The sequence below is a fragment of the Rana temporaria genome, chromosome 1 (assembly GCF_905171775.1).
Source record: "Rana temporaria chromosome 1, aRanTem1.1, whole genome shotgun sequence".
Lineage (NCBI taxonomy): Eukaryota > Metazoa > Chordata > Amphibia > Anura > Ranidae > Rana > Rana temporaria.
Window position 1 is genome coordinate 98308872 of NC_053489.1, and position 26087 is coordinate 98334958.

The window sequence follows — 26087 nt, forward strand, 5'->3', positions numbered from 1 at the left end:
TCAGGAGGGACCCCTAGATCGAGTGTGGTTAACAGTAAGGTAACGGCAGGCCCAAAATTAAACCAGCAGCTCCTTCGGGGGTAGTGCTACAGATAAAACACTTTGGCTACTCGGGTACTTTTTATTATCTGTTTTGCATTAGGAAGATTTCTATGAACTTCTTGTCCTGAAGACACAATAGGAAGTGAAAGGAAATCTCTAAGGCCCTGTACACACGATCAGTCCACCCGATGAGAACAGTCCGAAGGACCGTTCTCATCGGTTAACCGATGAAGCTGACTGATGGTCTGATGTGCCTACACACCATCAGTTAAAAAAACTATTGAGTCCAACGCGGTGACGTAAAACACAACGACGTGCAGAGAAAAATGAAGTTCAATGCTTCCAAGCATGTGTCGACTTGATTCTGATCATGCGCGGGTTTTTAACCGATGCTTTTGCATACTAACCATCGGTTTTGACCTATCGGTTAGGCGTCCATTGGTTGAATTTTAAAGCAAGTTCTAAATTTTTGGACCGAAGGATAACTGACCGATGGGGCCCACACACGGTTGGTTTGGACCGATAAAACGGACCTTCAGTCTGTTTTCATCGGTTTTGACCGACCCTGTGTGTACGCGGCCTAAGACGTAAGAGGAAAGCTCCTCTTAGTTGTCACTATAACAGGTTGTCCTTTGAACAAATGTATCTATATTCCAGGCCTAGTGAACACTGTAAAGTTCTGGATTTCCCATCATTTTCTGTTGACATTGCTCAACAAGACAATTAGAGATCTCCAAACCAAAGACAGTCATATACAGCATAACAGCCTTGCAAGGAGTTAAATAATTTCCTGCTCTAAAAGATAGGTTTGAGCCCTGGTTCACACTGGGTACGATTTGGAACGATTTGAGATGCGATTTGACATGTCAAATCGCATCTCAAATCGGCGGCAATTGTCGGCAATGGCACTGTCCTAATCAGTGCGACGCCGCATCTGCGATTTCAAAAAGTAGTTCCTGTACTACTTTTTGCGATTTCGGGCCGCGATTTACATTAAATTGCGGCCGTAATCGCGGCAAAATCGCAGCGAAATCGCGGTAAAATCGTGCATTTTACCGCGATTTTGAATTCGCAGCAGTGTGAACCTAGGCTTAGATATATAAAAAAAAGGTTTGCTTAGTGGTACATATTGGATTGTTAATATAGAGTAGAAGTGTTTTCTGTAGAAAGTTCCTTTTGTCCCGTTAGCTTTTGTGTTGCTGACTGCACTGCTTTTGCCTTTCTATAGCCTAGCAAACTGTATGCATGCTTCCGATACTTTGAAGAAGCGTAGTAATAGATGAGTGGATCCAGACAGGTGCTGACACTGCTGATACAAGTACACAGAATATAGACAAAATACATAGACTCATCAATATTATTACGGAAATGCAAATAATGGATTAAAAAGATGACATTGGTTGGCCCGAAGCAAATCAGGAAAGCAAAAAAGACTACAGCAGCAAGTATCACCGCTCTTGTTTTCTTACAAGAATTCTCAATGTCTTTGGTTCTCAGTGTCCTGATGATGCCGATGTAGCAGACAGTGGTAATAACCAATGGAAGGAAGAAGAAAACTAAAGAAAAAGTGGTAAAGTAATACATATAAAAGTTCTTGAGGTCACCTACATCCAAGACATCATGGCAAGTTGTTATGTTTAGTGTGGCTATATGCATAGTTTGGTTGGATATAAGAAGAGGTAGTGAGCTGGCTATTGATATTATCCAGATGAAGAAGCAGACCAGCCAGGCTCTTTTCTTTGTTCTCCAGGTAAGAGCCTTCATTGTGTATACCACAGCCACGAAGCGGTCCACACTGATGCCTGTCATGAGCAGGATGGAGCAGTACATGTTGCAGTAAAAGGCAGCAGTGACAAAGCGGCACATTCCATCCCCAAAGTTCCAGTTATTTCCAGAGAACCGATAAGCGATGTTGAATGGCAGGACACTAACAAAGAGCACATCGGCAGCCGCTAGATTTATCATGTAGACCACTGCTGGGGCTTTGATTTTTACCTTGAACACACACACCATGATTGCCATGACATTCAGGGGCAAAGACACAGCAACCACCAGGGTGTACACCGATGGCACAAACTTGGTCAGCCACAGACTGGAGAGGTAGAATTGGGTAGTAACTGTAATGCCTTCATCGGGGACTAAGATGAATGTCTCTAAAGGAAAAAGAAACATAATTGTTTAGATTCAAAGTTGAACTCCAGCCTAATGCCGCGTACACACCATCACTTTATGTGATGAAAAAAAATGACGTTTTTAAAAACGTCACTTTAATTGACTGTGTGTGGGGGAAAACGTCGTTTTATGTCTTGTAAAAAACGACCAAAAAAAAATTGAAGCATGCTTCAATTTTATGTGTCGTTTTTCAAAAGTGCACTTTTTACTTCACAGAAATTGACCGTGTGTAGCAAAAAACGTTGTTTTCTAAGACGTTTTTTCATCCACGCATGCCCAGAAGCTACTTATGAAGCGAGCTTCAATGGTAAAAAGTGGTGAACGTAACCTTACTTTGCTAGAACATTGTGAGAAAAACGATGGTGTGTAGGCAACTTCGTCTTTGAAAATTGAAGTTTCAAAAACGTCATTTTTTACTTCACAGAAAGTGTCGTTTTTTTTCATCACATAAAGTGATGGTGTGTACGCGGCATAACTTTCAGTCTTGCACAGTAGCACAGATTTCTCTTCTGTACTGAAATTGCTTACTCTCTGATTTCACTGCACAATATGAGCTTTAGAAGCTGCAGCAATCCACCTCATTTACTGGCTAGAGGATGTCCAGCATTGTCTAGCCCTTTCCTCCCTAGCCTTTCTGTACATGGGCCGCCCCTTTCATTTATTGGATTTCAGTTCTTTTGATCATGGAGGCTCAGCATCACATGTGAGCATTACCTAGAGCAGTATGCCTGCAAATGCAGTGTGCCTAGGGATGCCCACTCCTCCAGTCTGACAATATACTGTAAGATTGTTTACCGCTATTTGTGAGAACATTAAATTGAGATCTATAAACTTGAAGGATTTACAGTGCCTTGAAGAAGTATTCATACCCCTTGAAATTTTCCACATTTTGTCAAGTTACAAGCAAAAACGTAAATGTATTTTATTGGGATTTTATGTGATAGACCAGGGATATGCAATTAGCGGACCTCCAGCTGTTGCAAAACTACAAGTCCCATCATGCATCTGCCTCTGGGTGTTAGGCCCCGTACACACGTCCGAGAAACTCGACGGGCAAAACACATCGTTTTGCTCGTCGAGTTCCTTGTGAAGCCGCCGAGGATCTCGGCGAGCCAAGTTTTCCCATTGACTAACGAGGAAATAGAGAACATGTTCTCTATTTGGCCTGACGAGATCCTCATCGGCTTCCTCGGCCAAAAGTGTACACACGACCGGGTTTCTCGGCAGAATACGTCTCCCATCGAGTTTCTGGCTGAATTCTGCCGAGAAACTCGGTCGTGTGTACGGGGCCTTATGCTTGTGGCTGTCAGAGTCTTGCTATGCCTCATGGGACTTGTAGTTCTGCAACAGCTGGAGGTCCGCTAATTCCATATCCCTGTGATAGACCAACACAAAGTGGCACATAATTGTGAAGTGGAAGGAAAATTATAAAAGATTTTCAAAATGTTTTACAAATAAATATGTGGAAAGTGTGGTGTGCATTTGTATTCAGCCCCCCTGAGTCAATACTTTGTAGAACCACCTTTCACTGCAATTACAGCTGCAAGTCTTTTTGGGTTTGTCTCTGCCAACTTTGCACATCTAGAGAGTGACATTTTTGCCCATTCTTCTTTGCAAAATAGGTGAAGCTCTGTCAGATTGGATGGGGAGTGTCCGCGAACAACAATTTTCAAATCTTGCCACTGATTCCCAATTAGATTTAGATCTGAACTTTGATTGGGCCATTCTGAAGCCTGAATATGCTTTGCTCTAAACCAGTGGTCATCAACCCTGTCCTCAGGGCCCACTAACAGGCCAGATTTTATGTATTACCTTGGGGAGATGCAGACTAGAATACTGCAATCCCTGAGCAGCAAATTATATCACCTGTGATGTATTTCAGTTATCTTGCAAACCTGGCCTGTTAGTGGGCCCTGAGGACAGGGCTGATGACCACTGATAGAAACCATCCGATTGTAGCTCTGGCTGTATGTTTAGGGTTGTTGTGCTGCTGGAAGGCAAAGTCTCAAATCTTTTGCAGACTCTAATAGGGTTTCTTCTAAGATTGCCCTGTATTTGGCTCCTTCCATCTTCATATCAACTCTGACCAGGGGCGTAACTAGAAATCACAGGGCCCCATAGCAAAATGTTGTATGGGGCCCCCCCCCTCCAAAAAAAAATGAACTAATGCCATTGAACAACAGCTCAGGTCAGGTAATGAACACTCACCCCAGTGCAGCGGGCTCCTCCGGTCATCCTCATCCCCCTCCTCTTCATCGGTGCAGTCAGTGGAAGATTTCAGACTTGCCCGATCGCTCCTCCGCTGCCCTGATCTGAACTCTCCTGAGTCCCGCTTCAGCGCCGAGCGGGGATCTCAGTGTTGTGATGTGGCGGCGGCTGCGGGATTGGAAACTCCCGCCTTCTGGAGCCGGCGGCACGTATGATGGACATCATATGTTCTGCAGGCTCCAGAAGGCGGGACCTGTGACTCGGCAGATCAGATCGCTTCCTGGTCGCCGGCGTTCGGGGCTAAATAGTGTATGGTGCCTTTTTGAGACTCTGGGCTTTTCGGGGGCACATTCGGGGTTCCAGCCCCCCTAGCCCGGGCCTAACGACGCCTCTGCTCGGGACACGGCCGGGCTCGCGGGGCTGGGAGCCAGCTTACATTCTTCATCCTCACCAGTGTTGCCAACCCCCTGAAGTGAAATTTACTGGCAAGGATGCCAAAATTTACGAACGACACCAATTTTTTACTGGCACTGCAAAAAACTACCTAAAATTACTGTTTTCAGTGCAAGTAAAAATTTTGAACTATAAACATGTAGCTAGTACTATTAGCAATGTGTTTAAGTTAAACAAAAGTCAAAAAACATATTTCTCCATTTACATGAAGGTCAGGTCACTATAACCCTACCAGCGCTGGGTTCCCCCCTTACATCAGAGCCTGCAGGCATCCCCTTACAGTAAAAGGGAACTCTTATGTAAAGGGGAACGCTGCAGATCATGATCTAAGGGGGAACTCTGATGTGGGGGGAGGGGCGCTGGTGACCAGAGACCACCTTATATCAGAGTCCACTGCATTCCCTTTACATCAGAGTTCCCACTTACATCAGGGTCTGCAGGAACATTCTTCTGCTGACCACCAATGCAAGGAACATTATTCGCACAGACCACCAATGTAAGGAGCATTCTTTCTGCTGACCACCAATGTAAGGAGCATTCTTCTCACTGATCACCAATGCAAGGAACATTCTTTCTGGTGACCACCAATGCAAGGAACATTATTCGCACAGATCACCAATGTAAGGAGCATTCTTTCTGGTGACCACCAATGCAAGGAACATGCTTTCTGGTGACCACCTATGTAAGGAACATTATTCGCACAGACCACCAATGCAAGGAACAATTTTTTCTGGTGACCACCAATGCAAGGAACATTCTTTCTGCTGACCACCAACGTAAGGAACATTATTCGCACAGATCACCAATGTAAGGAGCATTCTTTCTGGTGACCACCAATGCAAGGAACATGCTTTCTGGTGACCACCTATGTAAGGAACATTATTCGCACAGACCACCAATGCAAGGAACAATTTTTTCTGGTGACCACCAATGCAAGGAACATTCTTTCTGCTGACCACCAACGTAAGGAACATTATTCGCACAGACCACCAATGTAAGGAGCATTCTTTCTGCTGACCACCTATGTAAGGAACATTATTCTCACAGATCACCAATGTAAGGAGCATTCTTTCTGCTGACCACCTATGTAAGGAACATTATTCGCACAGATCACCAATGCAAGGAACATTCTTTCTGCTGACCACCAACGTAAGGAACATTATTCGCACAGACCACCAATGTAAGGAGCATTCTTTCTGCTGACCACCAATGCAAGGAACATTCTTTCTGGTGACCACCAATGCAAGGAACATTCTTTCTGGTGACCACCAATGCAAGGAACATTCTTTCTGGTGACCACCAATGCAAGGAACATTGTTTCTGCTGACCACCAACGTAAGGAACATTATTCGCACAGACCACCAATGTAAGGAGCATTCTTTCTGCTGACCACCAATGCAAGGAACATTCTTTCTGGTGACCACCAATGCAAGGAACATTCTTTCTGGTGACCACCAATGCAAGGAACATTCTTTATGCTGACCACCAACGTAAGGAACATTATTCGCACAGACCACCAATGCAAGGAACATTCTTTCTGCTGACCACCTATGTAAGGAACATTATTCGCACAGATCGCCAATGCAAGGAACATTTTTTTCTGGTGACCACCAATGTAAGAAACATTCTTTCTGGGGACCACCAATGTAGGGAACATTCTTTCTAGGGACCACCAAAGTAAGGGACATTCTTTCTGGTGACCACCAATGTAGGGAACATTCTTTCTGGGGACCACCAAAGTAAGGGACATTCTTTCTGGTGACCACCAATGTAGGGAACATTCTTTCTGGGGACCACCAAAGTAAGGGACATTCTTTCTGGTGACCACCAATGTAGGGAACATTCTTTCTGGGGACCACCAAAGTAAGGGACATTCTTTCTGGTGACCACCAATGTAGGGAACATTCTTTCTGGGGACCACCAAAGTAAGGGACATTCTTTCTGGTGACCACCAATGTAGGGAACATTCTTTCTGGGGACCACCAAAGTAAGGGACATTCTTTCTGGTGACCACCAATGTAGGGAACATTCTTTCTGGGGACCACCAAAGTAAGGGACATTCTTTCTGGTGACCACCAATGTAGGGAACATTCTTTCTGGGGACCACCAAAGTAAGGGACATTCTTTCTGGTGACCACCAATGTAGGGAACATTCTTTCTGGGGACCGCCAACGTAGGGAACATTCTTTCTGCCGACCACTAATGTAAGGGACATTCTTCCCACTGATGGTTCTTTTTGTCGAAGTGTACAGATATATCAGTGTTGTATACAAGGAATAGCTCTCAATATACAGATATCAGTGTCAGGGAAAACACTCAGTGTATAGATGTCAGTTATACATAGGGAATAGCACTTGGTGCTATTCCTTATGTGTTACACTGACATCTATACACTGAGTGTTTTCCCTGACACTGATATCTGTATATTGAGAGCTATTCCTTGTATACAACACTGATATATCTGTACACTTGGACACTCAGTGTACAGATATCCGTGTGTCAGGGAATAGCTCCTGGTAGATGGGCACTGGGGAAGAAGGAACACTTAGCCTGGCTGATGATCACAGACATGCTGTGATTACACACTGACCTGCTGCCACACACAACAAGACTCCACTGTGTCTTCCCTCTCCAGCCTCCAGCTCTCTCACTGGCTTTCCCCCGCGGCATGGATGTATACTGTGGCCCCGCCCCTCTGCTGAATTCCCTAGGAGGATAGGTGGCCAGAGCGCCTGTCATTGCAATAATCCTCATGGCTCAATGATCGCTCTGTAATCCTGGCCAGCACCTAGTCCTCTCATACAGCTTCATCATCTGCAGGCAGGGTTGATATCACTCACTACCTCTGCGGTGCAAAAACTTTCCTAATTTTGCATAATAAACTGTGGGCACATCCAGGGGCAGACTGAGCAGCTCATGGGGCCCCCCTGACTCTGGGGTCCTCGGTTTCTGCCCGACTGATCAGTCCGCCCCTGTACCGGACTGTTCGTAAAAAAAAAAAAAAAAAAAACGGACGGTTAGCAACACAGATCCTCACCGGGCCCCACTCGGCTGCGGGCCCCATAGCGCCCGCGTGGGTCGCTATGGCGGTAGTTCCGCCACTGACTCTGACCAGCTTCCCTGTCCCTGCTGAAGAAAAGAAAAAATGCTGCCACCAACATGTTTCACGGTGGGCATGGTGTGTTCAGGGTAATGTGCAGTGTTAGTTTTCTGCGACACATAGCGTTTTGCTTTTAAACGAAAAAGTTTAATTTGGTCTCATCTGACCAGAGCACCTTCCACCACAAGCTTTCTTCTTGCCACTGTTCCATAAAGGCCAGATTTGTGGAGTGATAACTGATGCCTAGTACACACGTACGGGATTCCCAGCAGTAAAAAGTCAGCCGGGAATCCCGAGGGCAAAACCGAGACCTTGCTCGGTAAGTCAAACTGAGCAAGGCTGATTAATGTTCTCCTTGCCTGGCCTGTCAATTTAGGTGGACGGACATTTCTTGGTAGGTTTGCAGTTGTGCCATACTCTTTCTATTTTCCGATGATTGATTGAACAGTGAGATGTTCAAAACTTGGGATATTTTTTTATACCCTAACCCTGCTTTAAAATTCTCCACAATTTTATCCCTTACCGTCTAGTGTGTTCCTTGGCCTTCATGATGATGTTTGTTCTCTAACAAAACTGTACGCGGGTACACATAATCGTAAATTCCGACAAGAAAACCGTGGATTTTTTTCCGACTGAAATTTGGCTCAAACTTCTGTTGCATACACACGGTCACACAAAATTCCAACCGTCAAGGACGCGGTGACATACAACACTACAACGAGCCGAGAAAAATGAAGTTCAATGATTCCGAGCATGCGTGTTTTTTTGCGTGTCGGAATTGCATACAGACAAATCGGAATTTCCGACAAGAACTTTTCCTGTCGAAAAATTTGAGAACCAGCTGTCAAATTTTTGCTGTCGGAAATTCCGACAGAAAAAGTCTCATGGGACCTACACATGGTCGGAATTTACGACCAAAAGCTTACATCAAACTTTTCTTGACGGAAATTCCGACCGTGTGGAAGCTGTATTTATGCTGAGATTAAATTACACACAGGGGGACTCATTTTACTAATTAGGTGACATCTAAAGGCAATTGGTTCAAAGAGATTTTAGTTAGGGGTATCAGTGCAGCGGGGGCTGAATACAAATGCACACCACACTTTTCAGATATTTATTTGTAAAAAACTTTTAAAACCATTTATCATTTTCCTTCCACTTCACAATTATATGCCATTTTGCTTCAGCAGTAAAGCACAGCTAGTTTTAGCGGCACTTTACCGCTGTTGCAGCGGCGCTTTTCGGTTGCTAGCGGGGCGCTTTTAACCCCTGCTATCGGCTGAGGAAAGGGTTAAAAGTGCTGGAAAAGCGTTGCTGCCCATTGATTTCAATGGCAGGGGTGGTTTAGGAGCGGTGTATACACTGCTCCTGCACAGCCCTAAAGATGCTGCTTGCAGGACTTTTTTTGTCCTGCAAGCGCACCACCCCAGTGTGAAAGCACTGAAGCTTTTACACTGGGGCTGCAGAAGAGACAGTTTTCAGGCACTTTAAAGGTAATATACATTTTTTTTAACAAGAAAACAGGTGATATTTTTAGCGCAAAACACCTGTAAAGCGCCTCAGTGTGAAAAGTGGCCTTTGTGTTGGTCTAGCACATAAAATCCCAATAAAAGTACTGGGTCTGGGTAAGCAATGACATGGCTAAACATGGAAAATAATGGTTATTGATTATTTCTTTTTCTTTGTTTTTATATGGCATGATATAATACCATTACAGTATATTATAGTATGTTTTGTCTTCTAAATAGTGACTGTTAAAAAATCCCCTGAGGAAGCCCTTGGTGGCAAAACATAGATAGACACTTAACCGTCACCGCTTTTGTGAACAGAAAAAGAAAAGCAATTCTATGTGACACACCAAAAAGACAAGTTGTTTTTGTTTCTTTTCTCTGTTTAATTCCAATTTTTTACTTTTAAATTTTTTTTTACTTTTAACTTTGTATAAATAAAAATGTGTTTTTATCCATAAACCTTTTGGTTCTATTGTATTTATGGCACCCAAAAAATCCCCAAAAATCCCCTTAAAAAAATTCTCTGTATCTATCTTTTATTTAGGGATGTTGGTGTCTTTTTGCATTTGTCACTAATCCACACCACAAACCATTCTCCCAATAAAACACATTTACCTTTTTGGTTGTAACATGAAAAAATTTGTAAAATGTCAACAAGTATGAATACTTTTCCAAGGCAATGTAACAGATGGATCCTATGGACCAATAATTACCGTATTTATCGGCGTATATCGCGCACTTTTTTGCCCTGAAAATCAGGGCAAAATCGTGGGTGCGCGATATACGCCGATACCCGCTTCCCGCTTTTTGTTCGAACCACTGCGCTGACATATGCCGAGCGCAGTGCACTCGGGTATAGTCGGGCAGGCTCGGCTCCTCTCGTGGTCACGTCCTGTGCGTCCTGTACGTCCTTTATGCGAGAGAAGCCGAGCCCGCCCGACTATTCCCGAGTGTACTCCGCTCGGTATATGTCGGCGCAGTGGTTCGAACACAGTGCGGGAAGCGGGGATCGAGCGGGGATGGCCGCAGAAGGACGCCGGACCGGGCGAGGCCTCCAATGGACGTGATGGACGACGGGCAGGATTCTATGGACGACGGGCAAGACACCGACAAGAGGCATCCAAACTAAGTTTTTTTTTTTTTGTAGGAATCTTCCTTCAAGTTCGGGGGTGCACGCTATACACCAGGGCGTGTTATAGCTCGATAAATACGGTATGTACAGTAAAACCTTGGTTTGAGAGTAACTTGGTTTGAGAGCGATTTGCAAGACAAGCAATATGTTTTAATAAATTTTGCCTTGGTATACAAGCGATGTCTTGATATAAGAGTAGCGTCATGTCACAACTGAGTATAAATAAGAAGAGAGGAGCCTCTAAGTGTAGCAATATGATTACATTTAATGAAGGTACAACATTTAGTAACTTATTGCTACACTTAGAGGTGCCTCTCTTCTCTTTTATACCCTGTAAAAAAATGCTTTGATATACAAGTGCCCTGGATTACAAGCATGTTTCTGGAACTAATCATCCTCGCAAACCAAGGTTTTACTGTATATCATTTATTTAATTCAGATACATTTTTTAATAGCCCTTGGGGCTTTCAAACTGCAGAGAGACAGCAGCGGCTCTTTCAGGGCGCTTTGCAGGCGCTATTTTTAGCCTTATTGCGCCTGCAAAGCGCCTCAGTGTGAAAGGGGTCTTATTCATTTTCCAAAAATTGTGACAAGGAATTACAACTTCAGAAAACTCTCCATGTCTCTTAATAAATAACTCAGAAGGTCTACTCTCCAAAAAGGGGTCATTTGGGGGATATTTGCACTATCCTGGTAGTTTCTGACATCAAGAAAAGAGACCATCAGTACATCAGGATTGATCAATTTTCAGATATACAGTATATCCTATAGTTTACAGACTAAATAATAAACACAGATTTGGGTTATTTTCACCAAAGAAATATATTAGCCTACATTAATGAAGAAAGATTAATTTGTTTGCAAAATTTCATAACAGAAACAAAGAAAAACATGTTTTTTTTTTTTTTAATGTTCAGTTTATTTCATTTTTTTAGCAAAAGATAAAATACCCAGTGGTAATTAAATACCACCAAAGAAAAGCTCTATTTGTGTGAAATAAAATGATACAAATTTCATATGGGTACAGTGTTGAATAACTGCGCAATTGTCATTCAAATTGCGACAGCACTGAAGCTTAAAATTGGCCTGGGCAGAAAGTGTCAAGTATTGAAGTGGGTAAGAATTGGTAAGCTGCAATATATTGCATTTTTAATTTTGGGTTTAATGCAGCTTTTAATAAGGTAGTGTTTTCTTCTTCAAGGAAAGGATTCATCTCATATATAGATGTAAAATTATGGTGAGTCAAATTTATGTTTTTAAATACTCACATACAGGTGGTCCCATACCTAATGGACATAGGAGGATCTTGACTACGAGACGAATGGCTCATGGCGAAATGGGCAGGAGGATCAGCCACAGAAAAAAACGCAAGTAAGAAAAGAGGATAGGAACCAGAAATGGAGCTGAGAGTCTAAGCATAATGGTGAAAAGACAACAGACACATACCTGAAGGCTGAGCAGTTCTTAAAGCTGCAGGGCACACTTGTTATCAAACGCAGCCCTGAGCCCAAGTGGAGCCAATCTTTTTAAAGGTGATTAGGGTGGGGAGATTAATTGAAAAGACCCAGCCCCACTCCGGTATAGTCTGGAAAAATAAATAATTTTTTTCTCCCCACAAGGAAAATGCCCGCCGAGGCTTTATTGTCAAATGTACTGACGTCCTTGCATGCACACGGCCGCAAATATAGCAAACTAGGGCTGCAACTAACGATTATTTTCATAATCGATTAGTTGGGCGATTATTGTTTTGATTAATCGGATAATAGCCTAAAAAATTTTTTTTTTCATAAAAAAAAAAAAATTTGGGCCAATTTGATGTTGGGCAGATTACAAAACACAAATTGCCGCAAAAACACATTACATGCTTTTCTGCAGCTTCTCCATTGAAGTATATTGAACCCAAAAAAAACAAAATAGCACCGTTTTGCGTTAAAAAGTCCTTGCCCTTTCAAAAATACTCAGCAGCTGAAAAAAAATCATGGATGTGAACGTGTCCCATAGGAAAACATGTAAATGAACTGTAGTGTGTTTCTGCAAAAAGCACCAAATAACAGAGGTGTGACCCCAGGCCTGAGATGTTTAGTAACATAATGGGGTTAAAAAAACTAAATTAAGTTCAATTTTTTTACTGTTGGACAGTGAAATTCATATTTACAGTAGCGATTTGCTTTTTTGTACTATAAAGGGCTAATTTGAGTTTTTTTAACCCCATTATGTTACTGGCCGATTAATCGATTATGAAAATTGTAATCGATTAATTTCATAATCGATTAGTTGACGATTAATCGATTAGTCTCGGGGTCATCTTTGACACCTTCATGACAATGGACGCACAAATAGGGTCAGTAGTCAGCGGAGCGCACTATCTGTTGCGCCTACTACGCAGACTTATTCCATTTATCCCTAAAGAAGACGTAGCAGTCGTGGTGGGAACAATCATAAACTCCAGACTGGACTATGCCAACGCCCTGTACCTCGGACTCCCAAAGTACCAAATCTCCCGTCTGCAAGTCGTACAGAATACGGCCGCCAGACTGGTGACTGGGAAAAAAAAATGGGAATCAATCTCACCTTCGCTGAGAACCCTTCACTGGCTGCCAGTAAAAGACAGAATTGCATTTAAAGCACTCTGCCTGACACATAAGTGCATCCATGGGAAGGCTCCGCAATATCTTTGCGACAAGATAGAACCTCACAATTCGAATCGCGTTCTGCGATCCACCGACCAAAATCTGGTCAGGGTACCAAAAACTAAATACAAATCCAAAGGAGAAAGAAGGTTTGCTTTCCAGGGTCCTAGACTATGGAACGCTTTACCAACCAGCATTCGGTTGGAGGAAAACCACCTGATTTTCAGAAGACGGATCAAAACTCTGCTCTTTTGAGGTCATGAGTCACAAACAACTAGCGCCCAGAAGCGATTCAGTTCGCATGTGTTGCGCTCTATAAATTTTTCATTCATTCAGTTATTTCGGCCCTAAAGCAAACTATGCACGGGTGAAAAAATAAAGTGCATTCCGAGGCCGCGCCTGCACACCGCCCCCGATACACATCAGCGTCAGGGAGACTGTCACCGACCCTCTCCGTCTCCCTCATCTCCTTCCCGTCGCATAGCGAGCAGAGCAAGGGCACCATAAGCAACCCAAAATGTGCTTGCATCCTGACAAGGAAAGGCAGACGGGGGAAACAAAACTGCACTTTTATTTACTCTATGTGTATATGTTTCCTAGGAGAGAAATAAGAATTTAAACAGTCTGACCTGACCAGGAAAAGGAAGAGCGGCTGATCCTCCTGCTGAATCCACCTCCAATCGTTTAACCACAATTCACCAGCAGATTGCATTCCTAAGAGGAAACTCTGCACGACCCCAAAAGATCCACAGAAGGGGTTCCCAGTCTTATTAGCGCTAAGAGCGGCCCAAGAACAGGGACCCCGCACGGGAGAGGCTTAACCCGGCGGACACTGTCGACTGCAAAGGTATGGACGTACTGCTACTCTTCACCAATCAAGAGGTAAGAGGAAAAAAGGAGAATGTTGGGGGGAGGGGCTATGCCTTTAATTTATGCTATTCACTAATCCTGTAGAAGGAGTCGAGGCGAAGCTCTATCACAGGTATTCTGCCATGGAGGCACCAGGAAACCTATTTTCATTATGATGGAGACTCTTGTACCAGGTGTGGCTCTAAATCTGGTAACCTACTGTAATTAATTTGTTATATAGATGTCCAAAAAAATTCCAGTATTTGAATATGATAGTTGATAATCTAAACTATTATTGACTTTAAATGCTCGGTTATGTGTTTTGGGATATCTTGAGGTCACACAGTATAATAAGTTTATACATTTAGCAATTGTTGAACACTTTTTGTAGCTAAAATAACAGAATTGGGGAACTTACTCCCTATTAGACTTTGTGATTAATGTGTAGTAAACCAATTTATTCCTAATAAAAAACAATATATAAATGAATAATACATAAATGCATTAACATACCGTAATCTTCATAGAAAAGCCCATGATATTAAATCTTCATGATTGAGAATTATGGTTATCCATCGTGCAAAAGTGCCATAGTGCTGTATATTCAAATAAAGTGCAGTTTGTGCTCCCCTTGAGTGTGCCCACTCACTCACCAGCTGCTATGGACCCCCAGTGACTGGAGACAGATGCGTTTATAAGTATCCTGGGTATGCTGGACCTTGTTGTCCTCCTCACTGGCTTGGTTCCTCAGTATTTAGGGAAGTGAAGTACTTGTGCATACGTGTGGATAAAATGGTAAAAGAAATCCACATAGCATAATTTCATTTATTACTTAAAGTCAAGAGGTTAAAAACATATCCACTCACTTTTGGATGGAGGTATGGACACCTGGTGATCACAGGTGGTGATGTAATATCTGGTCGGTGAGGTGCACTTCCGGTTTTGGTTTTCTATGCTTGCATACCTTCATACAAATGTATGCACTTTTTCACAATGGGTAACCTTATTTCAGAATCTTGAAGATTTAAAGGGGTTGTAAAGGTAAATATTTTTTTCCCTAAATAGCTTCCTTTACCTTAGTGCAGTCCTCCTTCACTTACCTCATCCTTCCATTTTGCTTTTAAATGTCCTTATTTCTTCTGAGAAATCCTCACTTCCTGTTCTTCTGTCTGTATCTAAACACAGTAATGCGTAATTTTCTCCCTGGTGTGGAGAAAGCCTCTTGAGGGGGGAGGGGGCGAGCAGGAGTGTCAGGACGCCCACTAACACACAGCTCTTTTCTCTATCTGCAAAATAGATAGCGTCCTGACCCTCCTGCTCGCCCCCTCCCCCTCAAGAGGCTTTCTCCACACCAGGGAGAAAATTACGCATTACTGTGTTTAGATACAGACAGAAGAACAGGAAGTGAGGATTTCTCAAAAGAAATAAGGACATTTAAAAGCAGAATTGAAGGATGAGGTACCGTATTTTCCGGCAAATAAGACAACCTTTTACACCGGAATTACACAGCCAAAAACCGGGGGTCGTCTTATACGCCGGGTGAAGCAGCTGCTCGATCGATATCAGCCGCCGGGTGCTCTGTACGGCTGCATGTATTCTGTATATGCACCGCTCAGCCAATCCCGATGCACTCTGTTGATGACAGAGCATGCTAAGCCTGCTCGGATTGGAGTAATAACCTCTGCCAATCCTGCTCCCGGCGGGCTGCGGCTTCTTCATTTAATTAAAACACATTACTACCGCACAAGGGGGTCGTCTAATACGGTGAGTAGACCACAAAACCACAGTTTTCAGCAGATTATTAGGGGGTCGTCTTATATGCAGAGTCGTCTTATACGCCGGCAAATACGGTAAGGGAAGGAGGACTGCACTAAGGTAAAGGAAGCTATTTAGGGAACAAAAAAAATTACCTTTACAACCCCTTTAATGTCATGAACTTTTCAATGAAGATTATGTTGATGCATGTATATATAATTCATTTGTATATTGTTTATTATTAGGAATTACTTGGTTTACACATTAATCACAAAGTCTAATGCGGGGTAGGTTCCCCAATTCTTATCCAATCCAGAAGTTAATTTATATTTAATACACCACTTTATTAGAGCAGCAACCCATTACCAGCACATATTACCCTTATATAACACACCATAAGCGTGGGAATACATTGTTTTCTTTCGTTTTTGTAGATATACTGTATTGTTAAAAAATTGTTGTTGTCAGTTGCTCTATCAGTTAAGATTGGATTGGATAAGGTTGGATTAATGGAGTCAACTTTAATGGTATGAATGGAAAAAGTGATGTATTCCAAAAGTGGCTACATGTATAAATTTCCAAAGATCTGGATGATAGGGACTCTCAAACTGATCTTAAAGCCAGAACTTCAGTAATTTTCTCAGCTTTCCATCTATTAAATCTTCTGCCCTTGTTGTTTTAACTACTTGCCGACCAGCCGCCGTCATTCTACGGTGGCAGGTCGGCTCTCCTGGGCGAGAGCCCGTAGCTATACGGCGGCTCTTTGAGCGGCCAATACAACTAGAAGATGTTCTGTGTAAAGGGATGTCTATAGCAGAGGGGTGTTGCAATGTGTCCCTGCAGGCTCCAGTGATGGAAATCTCTCCCTACACATAGTAGATACAGACGTAACGTTATGTTATAACATTTATGTTTTCTACTTACCTGTTAAATTGAGTTGTCTGTCTATACCGAAGTGGGGAAAACCATAAGCAACAGAAGGAGGTTCTAGGAAATCTGAAATAAAAAAAGTACATTTAAAAAAATGATTTGTGATAATGGTTGTTATATATCACAATTCTTCACAAAAAAAGTTTTGCCGAAGCATATATGTAGATTTTTATTTACCTCCTCCATAATAGACAAAGGTGGAAAGGTTGATTTCTCTATAATTGTCTGAAAAAAAGAAAAAAAAAAACTGAAAATCAGATAAGAATGAAAAATAGCAGTTTGACTTGGCACTTATCTCATTAAATATCTGTAATCTGTGGTTCCCATGAAACCGCCACAGAACCGTTACTATCTTGTTTCTTGGCAGTAGATAAGAGAGGGCACATTTCTTTCTAACTTTGTTTTTAATCGCTCTCTCTATTTTTTGCCCATTTCACTGTGATATTCAGTTATTATTGGTCTGGGTGGGATGGTTTCAATCCCACAGAGGCAAAGTTATTTGATGTTTATACAGTATATTGGTTCCCCCTATCATTTGCACAGCCTTTAGCTAGAGATTCTTAGCTGTTCATTTAGTTTCACTTTACCTGAAGAGTCAGGCTGATGACACATGTGCAATTCTGCCACTACCAGCAAATCGCCAGCAGCAGGATCACTAAAGAGGTGGCCTGTCTGTCCCTATGGAATCCCTCCTCCCATATCTACATGCAGGGAGACGTTGCTCTGTCGCAACCCGAGCGCTGCTAAATGTTAGTGATGTGAGCGACATCTAGCGGTCTTGACATATCCAAAGGGACAAACAGACAGCCTTTTAGTGATTCAGCTGCTAGAAATTTAGACAAATCGTCAGGAGCAGGCTTGCAAGCAGCATAGTCGCTAATCTGACATCAGGCTTAGGTTCAGAAAGTCACTGTCCTCTTAGACTTCAAAAGACTTGAATAACATCCTCTGTATCGTACTTCGCTGAAGTAAAACTGCATTGGGTTCAAACTTTGAGGAGTTATACTGTCTGTGGATCTTGTCAAGTCAGCAAGTGCCATACTGTCAGACTGGGTGTTATAAAGTCTTAGCATATAATGACATCTGAAACAAAACAAGGGTATTTAAGACAGCAAGAATTATGTGGTTGCCAGCTATGACTAAGACTACCTGTGGCCAAATCACACAAGCGTGTTTTTTTTTTTTTACCCTGTTTTTGTAAAGCAATAAAGTTTACACTCCAGACATCTGGAATGTGCTGCCATTTTTACTGTTGTCTGCGAGACTGCCACTTCTGGCACAATAATTGAGGAGTCTTTTTTGGGTACAAAGACAATGGCATAAGTATGTTATGTATGGAGTTAGTGGGCCCAAACTCTAATTAACCAGGTTCCTTTACCCCAAGAGCAGCTAGTTATTTCTGCAACATTCTAAAGCAGAGCTCCACCCAAAAGGGGAAGCTCCGTTTGTTCGTATCCCTCCCCTCCTTGCCCTGCCACATTTGGCACTTTTTTTGGGGGGGGGGGGTGATACCTGATTTTCCCGTTCCTACTCCCTGGTAAGATCGTTGCATGTTGATCTATGTCATTTCTGGCCCCTCCTCTTCCCCCGATGCCTTCTGGGAAACACATAGGTCCCAGAAGATGGCGCGACCAATCAGAAAGCTCAGCGCGACTCGCACATGCGCAGTAGGAAACAGGCTGTGAAGCCGTAAGGCTTCACTTCCTGTTTCCTCTCACTACAGATGCCGGCACCTGCACCCGAAGTTGATTGACGAATCGGCTTCGGGTGCTGACATCGTGGGATCCCTGGACAGGTAAGTGTCCTTATATGAAAAGTGAGCAGCTACAGGCTGGAACTCTTAAATCCGCGTTCCGCTGGATTTTTTTTAAAGTCAGCAGCTACAAATACTGCAGCTGCTGATTTAAAATAAGGACACTTACCTGTCCTGGGCACCCACGCGATGTCAGCACCCGAAGCCGATCTGTCCCTCGGCTCTCGGGTGCTGCTGCTGCCATCTTTGGTAAGGGAATCAGGAAGTGAAGCATTGCGTCTTAACTTCCTGGTTCCCTACTGCGCATGCGTGACTCGTGCTGCACGATCCCATTGGTCCCTGCTGTCTTCTGGGACTTGTTTGTCTCCCAGAAACCAGCGGGGGGCTGAGGAAGCGCCGGACATGGCGCAGATAGCCGCGGGTGGCTCTGGTATCTTTGCCCGGAAGTGGGAGCAAAATACCTGTATTAGACAGGTATCTGCTCCTCCCTCCCTCCTGAAAGGTGCCAAATGTGACACCAGAGGGGTGGGGGGGTGTTCCGAAAAGCGGAAGTTCAATTTTTGGGAGGAACTCTGCATTTAAGTTCTAAAAGAAGGATTTTCCACAAAAATCTGATGTGCATGGTCGCAACTTATACTGTTTTGCACAGAAGGCTCAATTCACCAAAGGATATTGCATGCAGAAATGTGCGGTTCGTTTTGTTCTGAACAAATGTTCGGACACATTTTTTGTTATTCAGAGATTCAGATATACTCAAATACCCGAATTACAGAAGGTTTACCGAATTCTCCAAATAACGAAACTAAATTTGTCCGAAATTCTAATTGAAATTTCCGAAATTCTTCCGAATTTCCGAAACTCAAATTGAAATTCAAATTCGAACTGTAAACATATTTCTGAAATTAAAGACTGTGTGTTATTACCATTTCCAAATAATGCTGTTTTAGTTAAGCCAAAGGTAATTTAAATTGTCATTGTAATCAAAATGCATCTTTTAAATGTAAACATTTTGGCTGCCGCATTCGAATTGAAAAAATAAAATTTTTTGGATTCGACCGATTCTAATACCTAGGATCACGTAGGGCGGCGTATGTTTGAGCCGGCGTAGCGTATCGTATTTACGCTACGCCGCCGCAAGTTAGAGAGGCAAGTGCTGTATTCACAAAGAACTTGCGTCCTAAATTACGGCGGCGTATCGTAAATGTGCCGGCGTAAGCGCGCTTAATTCAAATTGGGAAGAGGTGGGTGTGTTTTATGGTAATAAGGCATGACCCCACGTAATTGACGTTTTGAACATATGGCGCATGCGCCGTCCGTGGACATAACCCAGTGCGCATGCTACAAATTGCATTTTCAGGGAAGGCAAGGAGATAAGCAGGCAAGCGGCTGGTCGGGACTTGAGCCAAGGCAGAAGAACATGCGAGCGGAGCTGAAGGGGCATACGCTCCGACCAGCACATGATCATCAGAAAGGGGCACAGACAATGGAAAAAAATACACCCCCCCCTAAGCTAGTAGGCACGGCGGAAGTGTGTAACTCATTATTTTTTTCAATAATTCTGCACTGACTGGATTTGAAATTGCCCCAGCCCCTGTTCAAATCCAATCCGGGGACAGTGACCTCAATCCAGAGACTGTCCCCTGACACCGGGGATGTCTGGTCACCCTATTGTAGGGGAACCTCACACCACTGTCACTGTTTACATTCTGCTCAATGTTTCACTTCCCACTGCAGCTGGAAATCTGGTCTGTGGCAAAGAAAAAAAATTACTGCAAAATAAAAAATAGTTTGCATACGGTTTTTAATGAGTTTTATTGTGAATTGACTGCTTCTTAGATAAGTACTACTGGAGTTATTTTAGCACTAAAGTTCATGCGGTATTTAACTCTTAGGCCTCGTACAGACGAGGGGACAGTCCGCTGAAGACGGTCCGCTGGACCGTTTTCAGCGGACATGTTCCCTCGGAGATTTCTGTCTGATGGTTGTACACACCATCAGACAGAAATCCGCGTGGACAGACAGCGCGGTGACGTGTCCGCGCTGTCGCCGCGACGATGACGCGGCGACGTGCGCGACGCTGGAAGGTCAATGCTTTCAATGCTTTCACGCATGCGTCGAAGTGATTTGACGCCGCTCGGACATGTACGGTGAGTCTGTACAGACGACCGAACATGTCCGACGGACAGGATTCCAGGGGACATGTTTCTTAGCATGCTAAGAAACATGTGTCCGCTCGAAAACGGTCGGGTGGACAAATGTCTGCTGGAAACCTGTCCGGTCGGCTGTACACACGACCGAACATGGTTGGTATAAGGAAGGGAAATGGGATAGGGGAATCTGCGCTAGGTGAAAGCAATAATAAAGCAATTAAGGGTGGGTCCCGGGAGGGACGTCCTGCAGCTGAACACAAATGTTTAGATACAAAAACAAAAAAAACGTATGGAAAAAGACAGTGCAGCGCTAGACAAAATATAACATCAAGTGTGAAAAGTGTGTCAATAGAATATTTAAATAAATGAATAAACCATGAATGAAAAATTATATAAGTGAAATATAAAAATAACACAATCTACTATGGCAATTATCCTCTGAAGTAAACAGGACTGTTGAGTCTGTACAGACGACCGAACATGTCCGACGGACAGGATTCCAGGGGACATGTTTCTTAGCATGCTAAGAAACATGTGTCCGCTCGAAAACGGTCGGGTGGACAAATGTCTGCTGGAAACCTGTCCGGTCGGCTGTACACACGACCGAACATGTCTGCTGAAACTGGTCACCGGACCAGTTTCAGCAGACACGTTCGGTCGTCTGTACGAGGCCTTTGTGAACTGACCCTAGAATTTCAGTGATATGCATCTCAGCTAACTGCAGATCATGGTCTAGTTACTCACCCTCAACAAGGCCAACACCGAGACTGTCATTCCTCAAGTCTGTAATATTGCCTGAAAAAAGGAAATAAGGAAATAATCAAAGACATTGAAAACAGATATGTTACCCATGTATAGCAGCACAGTAAAGCTCATCAGGTAATACTGTAATGTAGATAGGGTGCATAAATGTAATAATTAAGGGCTTCCTAGTTGTAAGTAGTGTTGCTCACGAATATTCGCATTGCGAATATTCGACTCGAATATAGCATATTCGAGAAATCGCGCTATATTTCGAATTTCGCGGTGAATATTCGCAATTCCGAATATTCGCATTTTTTCAATTCGATTTTTAAAACAGATCACATCTTATCGACGTCTAAAAGCATTGCTGGTATGATTAGAGACCCTGGGCCGAGTAGCTAAGCTGAGGCGATCCTTTTATGTTGCCAAATTGAAAAAAAAAAATTGCGATTTTTCGCTATTGCGAATGCGAAAATGATTGCGAATTTTCGATAACTGTGGTAGGAGAACTCTGATTGTCTCTGATGCAAAAGGGGGGGGCTTTGTGTATGTGTATGTTATGAATATTTGTATGTTTGATATTATTATTTTTTGTAAGAAGGAAAAAATTGCGCATACCTTAAAAAAGGGGAGAATACAGCAGCAACTCAAAAATGTTATACAACATAAATTAATACAAGACAGAAAATGGAGTCGCTCTACAAGAATAAAAAATATGTCTAGTGACAAGACATGTGGGCAAATTATAAAATAAGCAAGCGCAAATAACTTGTGAAATACACAGTGAAACAAATATATAAAGAAATATAGTCCCAATAATAGAAAAATAATCTTTCATAAAAATGTCTTTGATATGTGAAGTGAAAAAAAGTCCAAAGCATGCAGCATGAACGTGTTCAATCTTCAAGGTGTTTGATTGACAAACGGCTGTGACAGATGGATAGAGTAAAGAATCACCACCAATGCAAACCACTTTTTATTTTGTATTGTAAAATATCACGAATATTCTGAGCCAATCAGAGTGCTCCTTCCGCATTTGCCGAATATTCGCAATTATTTTGTATTGTAAAATATCAAGAATATTCTGAGCCAATCAGAGTGCTCCTTCCGCATTTGCCGAATATTCGCAATTATTTTGTATTGTAAAATATCACGAATATTCTGAGCCAATCAGAGTGCTCCTACAGCATTTGTCGAAATTGCGCAATAAATATCGCATTCGCATGTTGCGATATTTCGATAAAATATCACGAATATTCTGAGCCAATCAGAGCGCTCCTCCAGCATTTCTCGAAATTGCGCAATAAATATCGCATTCGCATGTTGCGATATTTCGATAAAATATCACGAATATTCTGAGCCAATCAGAGCGCTCCTCCAGCATTTCTCGAAATTGCGCAATAAATATCGCATTCGCATGTTGCGATATTTCGATAAAATATCACGAATATTCTGAGCCAATCAGAGTGCTCCTACCGCAGTTATCAAAAAATCGCAATTATTTTCGCATTCGCAATAGCGAAAAATCGCAATCATTTAATTTCGATAAAATATCACGAATATTCGAATTTAGCGAATATATCTCGAATATTCGAATATATATTCGAGATATATCGCGAAATCGAATATGGCATATTCTGCTCAACACTAGTTGTAAGCTCTAACGAGCAGGGCCTTCTGATTCTTCCTGTATTGAAATGTATTGTAATGTAATTGTACTGTCTGCCTTACTGTTTGTTGTAAAGCTCTGCGCAAACTGTTGGCACTCTATACAGTAAATCCTGTATAATAATAATAATAATTTGTATTTTTATTTTTTAAACCCTAAAGTGGATTCTTACATAAACCCAGTGAATTGACTGGCCTCAGGCGCTGACACCTAAAAATGTTTTACTTTAATTGCAAGGAATGCATTAAGGTAAAACATTTTTTTAGACTTTACAACCACTTTAACCACTTAAGCCCCGGACCTTTAGGCAGCTAAATGCCCAGGCCAGGTTTTGCGATTCGGCACTGCGTCGCTTTAACAGACAATTGCACGGTTGTGCGACGTGGCTCCCAAACAAAATTGGCGTACTTTTTTCCCCACAAATAGATCTTTCTTTTGGTGGTATTTGATCACCTCTGCGGTTTTTATTTTTTGCGCTATAAACAAAAATAGAGCGACAATTTTGAAAAAAATTCAATATTTTTTACTTTTTGCTATAATAAATATCCCCCAAAAACATATATAAAGTTTAGGCCGATACGTATTCTTCTACCTATTTTTGGTAAAAAAAAATCGCAATAGGCGTTTATCGATTGGTTTGCGCAAAATTTATAGCGTTTACAAAATAGGGGATAGTTTTATTGCATTTTTATTATTTATTTTTTTTACTTTTTTTTTACTTTTTTTTTACTACGGCGATCAGCGATTTTTTTCGTGACTGCGACATTATGGCGGACACTTCGGACAATTTTGACACATTTTTGGGACCATTGTCAATTTCACAGCAAAAAATGCATTTAAATTGCATTGTTTATTGTGAAAATGACAGTTGCAGTTTGGGAGTTAACCACAGGGGGCGCTGTAGGAGTTAGTGTTCACTTAGTGTGTGTTTACAACTGTAGGGGGGTGTGGCTGTAGGACTGACGTCATCGATCGAGTCTCCCTATATAAGGGATCACTCGATCGATGCAGCGCCTTAGTGAAGCACGGGGAAGCCGTGTTTACATACGGCTCTCCCCGTTCTTCAGCTCCGGGGAGCGATCGCGACGGAGCGGCTATAAACGAATAGCCGCGCCGTCGTCCCGGATCGCTCCCTGCGGGAATCCGACTGCCGCATGTAGCGGGGGGGTCCCGATCGGACCCCCGACCCACGGAAAGGCAAGGACGTACATGTACGCCCATTTGCCTATACGTGCCATTCTGTGGACGTACATATACATGCGGCGGTCGGGAAGTGGTTAAGTACCGCAAAATACAAAAATATATTGCTTATGGTATTTGATGTAAGGTTTATTAGGAATTGTGTAATAAGACAGTGCAGCGCAAAACAATATGTTACAATAAATTACAATAAGTCCATGAGTGATCATCGAAAGGAATAAATCAAAAATGAATGCATCAAAAAAATAATAATAGGAAGTCTATCAGTGATAGGGTGAACGAGAAATGCAACAGAATTTCAACAAAATGGTGCAGATTCCAGACTAGTGACCATAGAATAAGAAAGGGGGCACATTAGGAGCCCACTTGAGTGGGATTGTGGCCATCACAGGGCTAATATTGTTTATGGGCTTGTAAATGGTTAACATTTTGAGGTGTATTTCTATGTACTGTACCTTTAAATCCAGGATCAACAGCCAGCCAATGGGATGCAGCGGAAGCTTCTGGGAGCCAGGAAAGGCTTTAAAAGGATTGGCTGGGCTGGGAATCGTCCTCTTTTTCCTTGTCAGCAGCAGCTGAAGAACTATGGGGGACATTGTCCCTGAAGAGCAGCCAGCAGACTGTGGTGCCCATGGAGCAGCAGAGGGAGAGCGCTTCTGTGAGCTGGGAGCTCCCTGTCAGAGCGCGGAGGAGCCAGCCTCCGGAGCGTGTAGTGTCTACACAGGCAGCGGCGGAGGCGGAGAGTGGGCGGAACGCAGGCGAGGAAGAAGATGGCGGGGGCGGTCCCGCATGTGTGCGCCGTTCGTCACGGCAGAAGAGGAGCATCTCTCAGTCCCCTGCCAGGGGAAACGCCAGGAGAGGCAGAGCGGTGCAGCCCGCAGCAAGCGTGGGGAGGGGGCGCCCGCTCCCCCCACGTTCACCCATGCAGCCACAGGTCTCCATTAGTAGACAAGAGCCACAGGCTGTACCTATCAGGCAGGAGCCTGCAGCAGGTCTACTGAGAGCAGAGGCTGGTTCAGCTGAGTTTGCACAGCCTCCAGCAGTGGGTGAGTGTGCTCAATTACAGGCTTTGAATGTAATTGTGCATTCACTGTCTTCCCTAGTAAGAACACTGTCCCCTGCTAGTGCTGTGCCTGCCATTTCTCCTGTGTCACCGTTACTGCTCAGCCCTTTACCCAGCGCACATTCCTCCAGTTTCTCTGTAAATCCAACCCCCCACTGTGGTTATGGCTCCGGTAGGGTGACCACGTGTCCCGGATTGCCCGGGACAGTCCCGCATTTTGCAGGTCTGTCCCTGGCACCTTCATTCCAGGACAATACAGTGTCCCTGAATGAAACTGACACAGCCACCCCCCAGGCCAATCTGATGCCCCCCAAAATGGCCGCCACATCACTGATTTACTCACTGGCAGTACTTGCCCTGGCTGTGAATGCCTGGAAGAGCACATACCCCGCCCCCTGCTTGTGATTGGAGAAATCATAAATCCCGCCTCGTGTGTCCAATCACTGTGCTGTGATTCGTTACAGCACAAGCTGATTTTTGGGAATGTCCCTGAATGGTAGTTTGGAAATGTGGTCACCCTAGGCTGCGGGGAGTATGGCTGGGGATGGTAGCATCCCTGGGAGGGTTAGTGTGCCAGAGGCGTGCATGAAAGAAGTGATGCCGTGTGAAATGTCTCCCCTGGGGTATCACCTGAGCATGTCAGTAAAGGAAAAAATTTGGAGGGGGGAATTTATTGACATTCTATCCCTGTTACCATCTCAGAAGGACTTTATGGTTAAAACTGAA

At 43.3% G+C, this 26087-nt stretch overlaps 1 protein-coding gene across 1 annotated transcript in view; it reads right to left on the bottom strand.

The window, feature by feature from the left end:
• Positions 1-1093: 1093 nt before the first annotated feature.
• The window catches only part of LOC120929534 (proteinase-activated receptor 1-like), a 41487-nt gene continuing 16493 nt past the window's right edge, over positions 1094-26087 (bottom strand). The window contains exons 2-5 of the mRNA XM_040341094.1: positions 21430-21480; positions 16960-17007; positions 16777-16848; positions 1094-2195 (exon numbers count right to left, since the gene is read on the bottom strand). Of these exons, the coding sequence (XP_040197028.1) occupies positions 1180-2064 (885 nt within the window). The 5' untranslated portion in view covers positions 2065-2195; positions 16777-16848; positions 16960-17007; positions 21430-21480 and the 3' untranslated portion in view covers positions 1094-1179. The remainder of the gene's footprint in view (positions 2196-16776; positions 16849-16959; positions 17008-21429; positions 21481-26087) is intronic.